Source organism: Agelaius phoeniceus, chromosome 5 (assembly GCF_051311805.1).
Source record: "Agelaius phoeniceus isolate bAgePho1 chromosome 5, bAgePho1.hap1, whole genome shotgun sequence".
In the NCBI taxonomy this organism is placed as follows: Eukaryota; Metazoa; Chordata; class Aves; order Passeriformes; family Icteridae; genus Agelaius; species Agelaius phoeniceus.
Genome location: NC_135269.1, coordinates 39,886,863 through 39,902,166, shown reverse-complemented (window position 1 = coordinate 39,902,166; position 15,304 = coordinate 39,886,863). Strand labels below are relative to the sequence as shown.

Genomic DNA, 15,304 nt, shown 5'->3' with positions numbered 1-15,304 from the left:
GTGAGGTAGGTTTCTTTAAATATACTTTCATAAGGTCATTACAGCATTAATTAATTAATAATTAGCTTATTTTAATGGGTGAATTTAAAGAGACAAAAGCCTTGGATGAGGCTAGCAAAAAGATTTACTAGCAAATGTCTGCATCAGTATTCCCCTTTCTAGGAAGTTCTATCAGTGTTAAACACTGAGTTCAGAAAATAGAGGGTGTTGCTCTAGTTAAAATCAAGCAGTTCTGTGTCAGGGTGACTCTGGTAGATTTGCAACAGAAAACAAGCTGACTATTTCTGTTTTGTAGAGAAAGCTTACAGGGTGCCACATTCCAGCAAATCTATCCTGGCTCAAATAAGAGCAAGAACTGTTAAAGAAGCCAGAGAAACATATGGAATTTGAAAGTGCAATATGTTCCTTTACTCCTGAACACCACAGAGTGGTTTGAACTAACAAACACCCACTGAAGAGAGAAAGATGTTGTGTCTCACAAGTGCAAACAACTAAAAAAAGCTTCTTTTGTGTCTAAGTTCTGGCAAAAGCTGTTAGTTTTCTTTAACTACAGTATCCTTGATTCAAAGATTGTCCCAGCATGAGCATCCAAGACTTAAAAAGTAGGTTGCTCAAAAGATCATAAACTCTAGATATGAACTACATAAAAATGGTCAGAATTTAAACTCAAGGTAGTCATTACCTTTGAACTTGTCTGATTGCTCCCTTTCAGAGAAAATATGGAAAGTTACCCAAGCAGATGCAACCCCAATTATAGAGATCACACAGAGCCCAGTGGCATCATGGCAGATCTTTGAAAACCTGAAGGGAAACTGCATTTCCTCAGCTTCAATGTACTGATAAACTTTTATTTTTTGTTTTAGACAAAGGCACTGTGAATCTTTGTTTGTAGCTTGTTATTAGTGTTGCATTCTTACCCTCACTCTCACTATAACTCCAGCTGTGATTAGCTAATTATGATACCTCATCTGACCACTGCCTAACAGTGAGAATTTCAGTCTCCAACCTAACTTTATAGTTTGGAATTAATATGTTTTATTTGATTGCCACAGGAGAGGATTCAGGTTGTAAAATTATCTTGACAGTGGCAATAAGTCACTGCTCGCTACCACCTTGCCTCTACTTCTCCCCTTCCTCAAAATGAGGGCTCAGGTGTAATCACAGGGCACAGAGAGCTGCACTATACAGACCTCTTCCACCACTAGATGAAAATAGGTGATCCATGTGACCAGAAAGTTTGGACACCTAAGGTGTAAGGACTACAGAGAAAAGTAATAAAGCCCACAAAGATCATGTTAATTCTATATAGTTTTGTGTAGAGCGAGTCACCATATCCACATCCTTTGCAAACACTGAAGTGCAGCATTATTTTAGCATCACAAAGTTAAAAAACGCATGCAGTTCCTCTAAAATCAACAAGAAAGGTAAGCAATCACAGTACTTCAACACTGGAGAATGTGTTCTGCAAAACAGAAACACATTTGGAAGACTGCATCCTCCACAGCTTCAAATGTAACTTTTATCACATTATAAAATACTTTCTCAGAAATTAGGTTTTTCAATTTTCTTCAGGGATTATCTTGGTATTTTCAAACTCCTACTATGACAAAGTCTCTTTGAAACTACAGCAATACACTCCACACACCAACCTGGAAATATTTTCAGCAGCGCTTAAAGAAAAAAAAAATCTCTTCCAAGAAGCTGAATTGACAAATTTATTTCCTTGGACCCAGCAGAGCAGGAGACTTCAGGATGTACTTAAGCAAGCACAGGTGTAACCCCAGAGTTCAACAAGAACAGCCACATCTCTTCCATTATAAACACACTTGATTACCCTGCACAGAACCCCTTGATGCTTTTTTTACTCCAGTTTGTCTAGGGTCCAGAAACAATAAAATGTACAAGCTTTCCAAGTGACCTCTTGAAGACTTCAGCTGGGAGAACTAAACTTTGAGAAATAGAGCACCTTTGAAACAGCTTATGCTTACAGGAGTAAGAAAAGTCAGTTACACACTACAGGACTGTAGTTGAAAACTAGTTCAGGATTATTTCCTTCATCTAGTAAAACCATTTCAAATCAAGTTCCAATTTCATGCTACCAGAATGTATTTTATGGCTCTTCCCAGTTCTGGCCACACAGAATGCTACTTTACAGGATATTACCATCACTAACAGAAGAGAAGGTATTGAAGCAAACAGTGCTACAATTATATCTCTAGGAGTAATATATTCTACAGAAAGCTTATAACAGGAGGACCCTACAGAATACACAAGACTTCTGTGCAACTTTTGGATTGTTTCTGTCCCCTTCAAGCAGGCTAACCTACTAATCTATTTTCAAGCATCAGTTATTGATAAGTCACCTTACCCAATATTCTCCCTTTGTTTCAGCCTACTTTCAAATTCTCTTCAACCCTTAGACAGTGTTACAAGCAGTTTATCGGCAACATTAAGAGTTGAGAAAAAAGGATAACATTTCTGTAATTTTTAAATTTCTCTTCATGACTCATGCTCTCTCTTTCACATTACTCCCAACTTTGACTTTCCTGCTCTTGAGCAGAACTAAGAGAAGATTCAAATCAGAAAAGGTTTCCTGGCCAGGATTCAATGGATTAGGGTGAATGATTTTCAGCCTTTGCACCATGGTCATAAAATAGCTGCACAAGAGAGCTTCCCAACAAAATTTTTTGTTCACACCACTGCTAAATACTATGCAGGGCACACAGATTGGAAAAACTTCAAAACCTACTGGGGGCTAGGTAATATCACAATGCATTAGAACAACAGTCTACTGGTTCCCTCCTTATTTCTTCTTGCAGACTCTGCTGGACCACCATTCCATACATTTCCCAGTGTTTGATTTCCTTTTCCTTCTTTCCTTCTGACTCCACAAGTCTCAGGTTTTTCTACCTCCTTTAATTTCTGTTGGATAGCACATTCATTGCCAGGAAGGCAGGAATAGTAAATCCAGATTTGGTGCTGAGAAAAAAAAGAGTTAATTCAGAGAGAAAATGACACAAAGAGACTGATTGGTAGGTGCTGCCTATAGAGTTAAAAGCCTGAAATTTCCACCTAAGTTCTGTATCCTCCTGAACTGAGCTCTATCCAGATAGTACTGAAAAGAAAGTTCCTGCCTTGAACAAGCTGCAATTTAGGACACAACAGAGTATTTCATCACGTGGTCTCCTCCTTACACAAACCTTCAAAGATTTCCGAAAGATCCTCAGTGAAATGGAGGCTTAGTCTCCCTCTGGGGTATACAAGGAAAATGGGGATGGGAGTTTTCTCTGAAATGAAAGTTTGCTGGGAACTTTGTGTACAGCCAGGGGTTCATTTTAGAAAAAGTGGAGTAGAAAGAATATTGATTTAACTGTGATGATAGACAGGGTTTGGTCATCCATTGTCTTTCGAAGAAAAAGAAGAAACACATGAAAACACCTAAATTCTAGTTCTCCTCAGAAGCTAGAGCTCATCTGAGCTGTCTCCACCTTTCTGGACATGAATCTGTACAACTTTCCATCAGGCCTGCCAGACACTACACAAACCTGCCACTTCAATTCTTGACAGTTAAGTAAACAGAGACATATATTGTAATAAAAAAAGAGAAATCTGTGTCTCAGAGAAGAATAAAGAGGGCTGTTCCAGAATAAGCAAATATCTGACATTATTCTTTTCAGTATTAATCTTTTCCAAGGCTTTGAAGTTTGACAGTGCTATTTCACAAATCCCTAGGAGGCTGCTTTACTGCTAGGCTAGAAACCTGACTGTGGAACTGAGCAGAAAAAGAAGTGAAAAAGACAAGAAATATTTCAGTCTGACTGGTGAGTATTTCTGTTTCTTGCTGCTATGACTTTTCTGTATCTTGAAAAAATTGAGGGGAAATGACAATTTCCAAAACAAATGGAAACAAATAAATTCCAAATCTCATATTAAAAATCATCTGGTCTACTTGAATTCCCAAAAAAACCTCCCATATTTTCAGTGAATTCAATCAAAGTTGGTATAACATGTAAGCTCATTTTTCAAGCCATTTGCCTCCTCTGGATTTCTTAACAAAATTTCTCTCCCCTATTCTTTTCTCTGTGGCAGTCTTGTGACTTTTTAATTATGTCTTGTCCAACTAGCAGCACTGGCAAAAGGCAAAAGAATTTTTGTTAGATCAAGTATTCCCCTCCCTCATGTGACAGAAATGCTTACACTTCATTAACCTTTATTATAAACTAGTCACTGGAAAAGTTACTTTGCTAGAATCCACACTATGGTTTCAGCCTACAAACCATGGAATTTTCAGAATGCTAAATTACAGTAAAACACTGCTCACCTCCTTATGAACCCAAGATTAATGATACAATGCAGAAGGGAATAGCAGTGCTGCTAGGAGCATAGCAGGTCACAGTCACTGCTGAAATAGCTCATGGAGAACAGGCAGAGAAATATCACAGCTGGCTCCCAGTGTCACAGCCCCACTTCCTACCCCAGGACCTACCCATCACCGAGACATCGTATTCAACCAGCAGAGTCGCCTCCTGCCCGCACTGCTTGAGAATGCTCATGGCTTCAGCGTGCGTTGTTCCCAACAGCCGGATCCCATCCACACTCAGCAGCCTGTCCCCAGGTTTGATTGTGCCCTCTCTGGAGGGAGAATAAAGGAGTGATCTTTGTTAGTAAGACAAATTGATGTGGAGATAGTACCATTTTTATGCAGAGTGATTCTCTCGTGCCCTCCCTGACATCCATCCCTCTTGCCTTAACACTTAACATTTGCTTTGACAGCCAGAATGATCAGAGGGCGCAGTGGAAAGGAAATTGCTTTAATTGGAAAGTCAGTGACTGGAAAACAGCTTACCACACAGTGAAATAATCAAGTCACGTTAAATTGCATCTAAGCATAGCTTCTGCTCAACATATGCTTTCTTTCTACCTTGTCCACACAACTCTGTTTTCATACATACACAAACACATCCTCCTCCAATATTTTCTTAAAAATAAACACGAGGTGCAAACACATGGGTGCTGAAACAGATTGCAAAATGTGAATGTCCATTTATTGATTTTCTTTAAAAATATCTTTTACTTGCATAATTCCATTTTTCCTTTCTTCCTACTTAGAAGTAATTCAGCTCTAAATCTAAAATGCTGTCTCCTAGGCACATCCCATAACCTATTTAGAATTATACCAAAAAATTAAATACTAACACTGTCAACTTAAGGATCGTGGAGAAAAACAAGGAAACCAGGGAATGAGGGAGAGAAAAAAGTGTGGGAACAAAAGAAACGCTCTCTTGAAACATCTTCTTCTTAGTTTCCAAGGTTGAAAATGTCAACATAGGCTATAGATATCAATCTGCTTTAAAGAAACTGCCCTTTAAGTTTCTTTAATGGCTTAAGGACACAAATGCCATTTCTGAAAATACAGGTTGTGCATAAAAATAAAGTGAATATTCTTTCTTTATATATATATATATATATATATATAAATAATGGTATTATATACAAATATGGCCAAAACATAAATCTGTGCTCAGAAGTTTTCTAGGTAAAGTTATGTGTGACCTCACATGCAGATATGTACAAACATCTTAACAGAACAATAAAACACTCAAACTGGTCACAGTATTATTTTGAACCGCAAGAGAAAAAGATTGTGGTGTTAGAGTATAAAAAGCATAATTAAGAGCTACATCAGTTGTCTGAAGAATGCAAAAAAAGGTGCCCTGACCTACTGCAGGAATTTATTCTAATTATTTTAGGTGCAAGATTCTAAATTAAAGTTCACACACACCATAATGCGCTGAGCCTCTGTGGCTGCCCATTACTATTGCTGCAGTTATTATTATTTCTATTACAACAATTAAAGACAAACCCATGAATTCCAAAGGACTGTATTTAAATGCATCTATTTCACTCAAAATCTTAACTTCTGTCCCAAATAATTCACCTTTCTCCATTTCTCTTTCACATGAACTCCAGAGAAAGATGAATTGTACCTGTCAGCAGGCCCTCCAGGTCTGACACATGTTATTACTACAGGACGAGATTTATTTCTGTCATCGTGTGCTCCACCTGAAAAGGAAAAAGCCAGAGAAAGTATACCTTCATTGTATGCTTTTTATGAAAGCTCATTTCTAAAAGGCAAGACTACATCTTGCATCATGCACTCTCACAGATGGGCTAAAAGAATGAAGAAAATGGCCAAGCCATTAATATGACCCTCCACTGAATTTTACTTAAATAAAATTAACTTACTCTAGGTATAGATGAATCTTTAAAAACATTTATATGGAGGGATTCTTACTAAATGAGGATTTTTTTCTTAGAACCTTCACTCTGAAAATAAGATCTCAGTGTGAACAATTGTTCTGCAATGTTTGCAGCACAGAGAAAAAAAATGTGCACTTTATGTATACTGAGACTAATGAGTGACCACTAATAATTTATGTATTAAAGAAAAAAGACATTTTCCCTGAAGAAAATAATAATTCATTACTGGGGTATATTAATTAACAGCTGCATCTTTTTTTCTGTTCTCCAAGTCAGTGATAATATTTTAGTTGTATACAGCAGTGTTAATCAAATTTCATGCCTAATATATACAAGTACTAGATGTAAATTTTTTTTTAAGAACTATGATCTTCATGGTGATTTCAGTGGGAGCAAAATCTGGTGTTATGTGACCAGAGTTTGTCATGCTTCCTTGGCATAGTTGATTACTTAAAATTCTTCCATAAACAAAAATTAGAGCAGCTCATAAAAACAACACATGAGAGTATGAAGATGTAATATATTGATTTTTACAAACTGTAAGCCATAAATCTTGACATATTTCTGAGTGCTTCAAAAACTTATCACTTATTTTTTTAACAAGAAAACACAGAGTTCAAACTCAACAATAACTCACCTCTTATTACAAATCCGAAAGTGTTCCCCTCTTTATGTAAAGTAACTTCCACAGTTCTAAAGATGAGACCCGACCCTTGTACAGCTAAAAGAAAAAGTAAACAAACCTTAATGGTTATTATTTTTCTAATTATACACACAGATTTACATCTTTTCTAATTTAAGATAGATATTGAGTCATGCAATTGGAAAGACTCAATTACAGGACAGACAGACTGAAGACCTGTAATTAAATAGAACTCACCCTCTTTTTGAGAGAATTTTGGGATAGCTATTTTGCAGAGTGACAATGGTTTGGAAAAAAGACACAGATGCATATAACAGTTGAGGAATTTGAGTCTTACTGTTTAAATTATGGCATAATTTTGCTTTTCTTATAGTTACAGAATATAGTTATAGTTACAGAATATAGCTTTTCTTATAGTTACAGAAGAGTGCTAGAAAACATGGAAATACACAGTGAGACAAAAATGATACGAAATTCTTAAGAGTACCTATTGAGCTTCTTGTTTAGCTATGTAAACATTTGCTTTTGTCACTTAGAGAGAAGACAAGATTTTTGGGGTGTTTCTCTGATCTTAGGTTACTAGATTACAATGCATAATGCATTTTATTATCATAAGGACTTTTTTTTCTTTGTCAAAATGCAGCATGCTCTCTTATAATTGGTGAGTAGGTAAAAAAGTTCTTTAGTTTCTAGTTGAGTCAGTATTTTCTCTGGAGGTACTAAAGAACTGGTGTACAGCTGGACTAGGAGGTGAGAAGCCTAATGCACAGACTCATGCATTTGGATGTGATAATCCACTTTACAGAATTTGAAACTACTGCTATTAAGAGTTTGCAATTAGCTTTTACAGGGAAAACTTTGGCAGGGTCTAAGAACTATTTTCCAATGGGAAAAATAGTCTGTGCAAAATCACATGCACTCACACTTTCCACCTTCCACTCAAGTACTGCAAACAGTACAAACACACATAAAATGAAAAAAAAAATCAAAACCAAACCAACCCAGCTCTATAAAATACATGTTCTGTGAGCAGCAGAACTAACGAAAACTTGTGTCATTTAATGTTCCTGCCTGCAATAACCAGAGTTTCCCTGTCAGGATACCCTGAGGGGGCAAGGGTGCCACAGGCTACCCTGTGTGTGCTGCCAGTCATGAAAGGCACCAGGAAGAGCAGAGGGCCCTCAGTGCTCTCTGCCCCTCTCTCTGTCTCTCTGGGGACCCCCCTGCTCCCAACTCACTCAGGTGCTTATTTCCAGGAGATGTACTGTATGGAATGTACTTTTTTTGGAGTTTTTCAGTCCCTATTAAAAAAGTTACTGTAGGGAACCAGGAGAACCACCCAGTGAAATTACATAAATCTCAATTTCTTAGGAAAACAGGTGAAACATGGCCCTCCAGAGCACTGCTCTGTGCTGCAGTAATTCCTGCTACAGCTTGAAGATCACAACTGTGTTACTGAGTCCATGTGGTTGCTTTCTTCTCATTTAGAAATGTTTTACTGACAAAAAAAAAAAAAAAAAGAATTATGAGAAGACAACTTTTGCCTTCATTCCTATTGACAGAAAGTGGCCTTGCATGCAGGTCATGATGAACCCACACCTCCCCATTTGTTTGGTGTGGCCTGTAACTTCCACAGGGGAGAGGTGAAACCCACAGCTCAGCAGTGAGGAATGGCAGCAGCTTCCTTCCACTTGGGGACAGCCACTCAGGTGGCTGTCCTTGCACCCCAGCCTCAGCCTGCTGTGGGAAAAAACTGCTTAACCCTTTCCAACAGGGAAAGGTGGACACGTGTGACTGAGGCTCTCTTCACAGACAGCAGCAGGCACAACTCTCTCCCAGGATTTTTCCTGGAGAAGGCAGTGAGAAGCTCAGAGAAGAAGAGAAAACAATTCTTATCTCTTCACTGCTCCTTTTGTTTTGCACATGTGGAATGTGTTACAGAGATTGTTTACCCAAAGCGATTTGTTAATTGGACACCGTGAAAGTTTTGATTCCCTGGCCAATTGAGTCAAAGCTGTGTCCTGACTGTCTCTAGACAGTCATGGGTTTTTCTTTAGTATCTTTGTAGTATAGTATCTCTTCAGTCTCTAATTTAGTAAAGAATTAGTGTAATATAGTATAGCTTAATTAAGCAATTATTGAGCCTTCTGAAATCACAGAGTCAGGGCACATTATTCCCTGCATTAGAGTCACCCTACATCAGTAGACACGGGGCAGGCACTGCTCACCTTCCAGTTTTAAACACTGAGGTGGCTCGTGCTGAAAACAGCAGCTGGACCCTCCTGCTGTGAACACTTCAGAAATGGAAGGAAGCACTAGGGAGTGGGATTACCAGTGCTCAGCCAAATTTAATCCATCATTATTAAATGACTGACATTTTCTGGCTCTGAAACTGTGACAGTCCTCTGCCTGAGGGAGCAAGCATGGGAACAACAGTAGAATTTCTTTATGTATGGGGCCAGGAAGGAAGTGCCACGGCTTCTCCACACGACTACTGGAAAACTTTAATAATTAACAAAAGCAGCTTGCTCACTAGTACTTCATGGAAACAACTAGTCTGCTAATTATCTCCAACTTTATCATCTATGCTTGTATGAAGAGGCTGGACGTTCCAAAGAATTAAAGAGAAAGTTACAAACGCTACTGTAATTTAGCGTGTCAAAATCCAGTCTCAGTGAACAAGAGTGGCACATTGCTAAAAGGGGATGAAAACCAAAGAAAGCCCAGTTGAATAAATGCAAAACAAATAATGCTGATGAAAGAACAACATCTGCAGCAAAGTAACTCTGAACTCAGCTGATTAATTCAGATACTATGCTTCAGAACATGAAGTTCCCACTCCACAAGCAAACACTAATCAACAGAGGACATTCAAAATTTTTTAGTGTGCTTGTCAGGAGGTTCAAAAAACCCCCAAATACATAACTAGACTAATCCTCCAATTGCTAGAAAGCAGTGGGGAAGTTCATCAGCTTCTGAGCAAAACTCCCCAAACAAAACCCAACCAACCAACCAAAACCAACCAACCAAAAACCAACCCTCACCCCCAGAAAACCAAAAAAACAACAAAAAGCAGAGACTGGTAACTCTGCTCTGTTGTTGGTGACATTTCTGCTTCTAAAACATCCGAGAGCATCCCTCTGTACTGCCAGTTCTTTTGTACTACTTCAATGTTCTGTGATAAGCCACAGGAAAAAATAGAATTAAGAAAAGAAAATTAAAAAACAACCACTACTAAAATGACTACTACCAACCATGCTCATTTCACTGTTGACTACATCTGCTATTCTACATAGGCTTTCATTTTGCTCTGGAAATACTTACAGACTGGAGGCAGCTCATACTCCACTTCTAACACAACCCTTTCACCAACATTCTTGAGCAGGCTGATGATCTCATCATGGCGAAATTTGGTCAGGTTGATTCCATTCACAGATTTGATGTAGTCCCCTACATCCAGCTGGTCACTCCTAGTGAAAAGTACATATTTCTTTTGTGAAAGACAGATCTGATGAACCAGACTAAATCCTTTAAATTACTGTTTAGTAACTGTAAGAATTTTTTTCCCATGAATCTACATCAAAACGAGTTGATATTTCTAACAGAACAGAAAGTGGCATTTTAAGATGTTAATCTACTCTAGCTTTTAAAATACTAAAATAAGAACATTGTTGCATTATTCATTCCTGAGGTACAAAACCAGCCCTACAATAAAGGAGCTGGATGATTTGACTGGTTTGGGCATAGGACCTGGGAAGTCATCTTCATGTCCCCATGTCCAAAAAAAATTTTTTTGGACATTGGTTGCCTTCACGGCTAACATCATATCAACAGGTGATGGGCCAAGGCCAAAAGCATACGTTCTACTCAGTTACTTGGAATGATTTAGCTCAACCCTCATCTTTTGACTTGTCTCACTCATGATTAAAAGCCGCTTTTCTTTCCACTGTAGTAGTAAGAAAGGTACCTATCACTTCAGAGTCTTTTTAATCTCAAAGCTATCTAATGAAGAACTAAAAAAAAGAATAAAATTACGGTAGCACTATCATTCTTTTTTTTCCCTTTTGTTTTTTTCCCCCCCGGTGTGTTATGCTACTTCTCTCAAATTTTTGTTCAAAGACAAAAAACCCCCCAGAAATAAAACATGTATAATTTAGAAGAAATACCATGAGTTTTATGACAACTTTCAAAGATTTCATTGGTATTCCCAGTTTTTATCAAAGTAGCCTTGAGCAAAAAGAAGGACCAGCTGTTGCCATTTCCCTGAGGTTCTCCAGTGTGATGGGCTGCCATTATAGATGCATCAGTCACATATTTTTTAGGTGACCTTTCTGATGCAGTATGTATTTCTGTGGCAATCACATATTATAATGCATTTTGCAGCTTGAGATGTGGTTACCTAGCAGCGATTCCTCCCTGACGAAGGTTAGATACTCTTGGTTTCCCATCCTTGTCGATACCACCCGATACTGTGAGCCCTAGGGTGGTGCCTTCTTTTTTCATTAATTCAACTATTGTTGAGCCCTTGAATTCCTCTGTTGAAAGAAAATTATTCACATTATTAAAATTTAAGTAGTAACACAGATGTTACCTTTCCAATATGTCACCTTCTTCCCAAGAAAATCATTCTGTGTTAGTAAGAAATAACATGTACATCTGGAGATTTTTTTATATTACAATTTACAAGTTCTGTCCACAAGGCTCTGCACATAGATAAATCTTGAGCCATATGTTCTGTAAAAGGTTATTAAAAACGACACCAACATGCTAGTATACTATACAGAGCCCACAAATATGAAGTCTGGGAACACTTATAACTAAAGATAGTTGTTTCTCATTTTAAAAAAGCTATCTTTCCTCATTTTCTGCTCTCTACCTCTGACCTCTGAGCTTTATAATGCACTTCAACTGATTAAACAGAAGGGTAAAGCACACAATGATATAACAGAACTATAATTTTAGGTTCAGACTCACTATGAAGCCAGAAGGAGACGTCAGTGTTAATAGAACAATTGAATATAGCAAGAATCCAGACAGAGATACATCAGATCTTAACAGTTTTATTCCTTATTTTTACATAAATACAGCTCCACTGTAACTCTCTGCAATTTCTGCAGAACAGGTATAAAGTTAAGTGAAGGGCTTTCATAGTGATTAAGTGTATATAAAATTTCCCTCACATGCTAAAACACCTTCTTCTGCAGTTTCTTCATTCTTGGAAAATGGTAAGTTAATTCCACAGATAACAAAGGCAGGCCACATGCAGCAAAAGGCCTCAAACTTTCAAAAAGAGATGTCCTTATTGCACATGGGTGGACAAGGTAACCTACACATGCAGTTTCAGCAGGACTGCAACTCTTTGGAAAGCCACATATCCATTGTTTGCAATCAGGGAAGACCTAGTAAAACCACCAGCTGCCTGGGTATTCTGGGAAAATACATGAAATTTTAACGATCATGGAAAATTCTGAAAGGATCATCCTTTCAGAATTTTCAGATCATCTCAGGACCATCCATCTCAGGATCCTCCTTTTCAGTACTAATATGCAGCTTTTGGGTGAATTGATCAGATACAAATATCAAATATTCACTGTAAACAAACAGTATGTCTGCACTGCATCAGCAAGTTGCTGTGGCAGCATGAGATGTAAAGACGAAAAGCCTCCCAAAAACCAAGCAAGGTCCTTGTATATATTCAAATGTTCACCAGTAAGTGTAGAAGTAGCACTATCCAAATAGCAACAAGGCTCTATCAAGATCATTCCACATGACTGAGGAGATGTTGTAACACATTTTCACCTTATAATGAAGAACTGCTGCCCTGAACAAGAATTGACAAACCACCACCATTATCTCTGTATTTGAGGAAATGGTGGCAGATTGAGAAATAATTCAGAAGAGACTCCAGTCCTGGTGCACAGGCTTGTAATTCATGGTAGTACTTCTAATAGTATTAGCTGCTGAATCTTTTTCTGATGTGGCATCAGCCTGTGCTCCTGCTCATTTCTAGGTGTCTGACAGGATATTCTATCTATCCCAGCTGATGATGACCTCACTTCAGTTATTCACATTTTGACCATTATACAGCATGCTTGGACAAGAATTCCTCTATGCTTATAAAGCTTCTACTACTACATAATTCTGCAATGCATCCAGTAACCTAGGCTATCAGAAGCAGACAGCAGCATAGCTAACCAGTGCATTCTCCAATTTGGCTGACACCAAACCACCATTTGGTACCATCTGGAAGCTGTTGAGCTCTCATAATGTTTGCTCACATCTGGCCTTTTTGACAGTTCAGAAAGAACAGATGTGATTACCTGCTTCTGAACATGCAGACATGTTGCATAGCTGTAGAGATGCTATGGACCAAAATACTGCTTTCAGTTTTATAAAAACCTGTAAGTATTCATAATTAATACAAGAGTTAGTCACTGTACTTACTGCAGCTGAAGATAATGTATTGAAGATAATGTATATATATAAAATATATTGGTACCCATGATGCAACATCAGCTGCTGTGCCAGTGTGTGACACATGTTTATTCAGGGTTTACCCAGCCACAAGATCTGAGTCCAAAGGAAAATTCCCCTCCCTTCCCTCCTCCCAGACTGAATCCTTCCTTTTAATTCTCAGTAGTACAATCTGGCTTTCAGTAACCATCTAAGATTTTTTTAAACAAATACTTTGCCACAATGTGTATACAGGACATAAACAATGCACTGCACTGCAAAGCAATGGCTAATCTTTTGCCAAAGCATAATACAGTCATGTGTTTTGGTCTTTTACATAGGTTCTGAGTTTGCAATCCAGTGCTGGGCAATACTCTGCTGTCCAAAGTACATGTGGAACAGATGATCCAAGCAGTATTTTAAGCAGGCTAACAATTATACAATTCCCTTCAACTACTGGCATGGAAAGTGATAACCAGGCTCGTTCCTTCTCACCATCTATAATGACAAATTTCTGTTTACCTCTGCCAACAGAACAATGACTTCTAGGCACTCTTCCCTGGTAGGCAGGAGAGAAAGATGCACCACCATGCACAGTAAGGGAGGGGTGGTGCGAGGTGCTCCATGCACACTGACAAAGAAGGTCATTCAGGCATGCACAGTAGTTTCATTAGGTTTGCTGCTCTGAAGGATTTTGTAGCTTTTGTTGTACATAATCATATCAGGAAGAAATTAAACTACCTAAGCTGGTTTGGCTTATAAGAGATTGTTACCCCTGCAAGTGATCTGAACCAGGCCCATTTGATACCCTCATCATTCTGTTTTTCATCTTTGCTTTCTTAAATCACACATGATTACTGACCTTATAATGCTATATATGACATGCTTACTCATCTGCATTGCTTTGGCATTATTATTACAGACTAATCCCCACTGGAATATTATTGAAACGCTCAATATCAGAACAACCCTGGGAGTTCATTTCCAATCCAACACACAACCACATCTGTACATGCTATTCCCCAACTAATGCAAGGTCAGTCTCTGTTTCCTAGTTAAGGCAATGCTGTGTTACAATTTAAGGGTAAAAAATCAAACTACTTCATGTATCACCTCACTCATAATTCATTACTTATGCCAACCAGCAAGCTCCTAATTAGTTAGAGGTCTCTGGAGTCTGTTCTCTCCTACATGTACTCCCACACGGGTAATAATATTAGCATAGTCAGCATCTGAGGGGAAAGCACAGAAGTTATTTCCAGACTTCTTATGAATTCACACTTGGAATTGCCTTCCCTCAGCCTAGGAGGGGGCATCTTGGGACTGCCTTAGCACTTCCATTGCTTCCTGCTGTTGCAAGGACAGTCCTGGGTACATGCCTGTCCATGCTGCACCAGCCACTCCACAGCTTTCTTGGCATCCACCTGCCTCTGGCATGGGGCTCAGGAATCCCACTGCATCATGGAAATGGCTCAGCAAGGGGAGCAAAAACAGGCACACAAGCAGACATAAAATGAAAAAGAATGGTTTCTGCTCCAAAGAGCTTCCTTTAGATCTCCAGTTCTGTAAGCAGGAGCATACACAGCAGCTGAATTCCACAGAAAACATTACACTGGTGCTGTTTTCTCAGTTGCTGTTCTGGATGCTTCTCCCAGGCTTGCTGTTGCAATATCCTGACTGTGTGTGCCTGACTTGCAGCTGGGTCAGCTGGTCCATTAACACTGTGATCTGCCCTGGAGCCTGGAGGACTACAGGAATACTCAATGTAGCACAAGAAAGCTTCAAAGATAAAGCTGATGCTCAAATTCTAGACCGGGTAAATCTTACTGTGAGAGAGTGAATACATGGAACAATTTGCAGGTAGGTAAAACTGAAGAAACACCATGACCAATTTTTCTTCAATAATAATAGAAACATAGTAAAGCTTCCAGTATTTTATACATGAGC

General features: G+C 38.6%; 1 protein-coding gene across 18 annotated transcripts in view; it reads right to left on the bottom strand.

The window, feature by feature from the left end:
• GRIP1 (glutamate receptor interacting protein 1) overlaps window positions 1-15,304 on the bottom strand; it is a 307,874-nt gene that overhangs the window by 67,525 nt on the left and 225,045 nt on the right. For all 18 annotated transcript variants that reach the window (XR_013182413.1, XR_013182414.1, XM_077178851.1 and 15 more), the window contains 5 exons: window positions 11,304-11,439; window positions 10,229-10,374; window positions 6,899-6,982; window positions 5,988-6,063; window positions 4,487-4,632 (listed from right to left, as the gene is read on the bottom strand). Coding sequence is in view for 16 of the 18 variants with exons in the window: in XM_077178851.1 (XP_077034966.1) it covers window positions 4,487-4,632; window positions 5,988-6,063; window positions 6,899-6,982; window positions 10,229-10,374; window positions 11,304-11,439 (588 nt within the window). In the remaining 2 variants the exon portion in view is untranslated. The remainder of the gene's footprint in view (window positions 1-4,486; window positions 4,633-5,987; window positions 6,064-6,898; window positions 6,983-10,228; window positions 10,375-11,303; window positions 11,440-15,304) is intronic.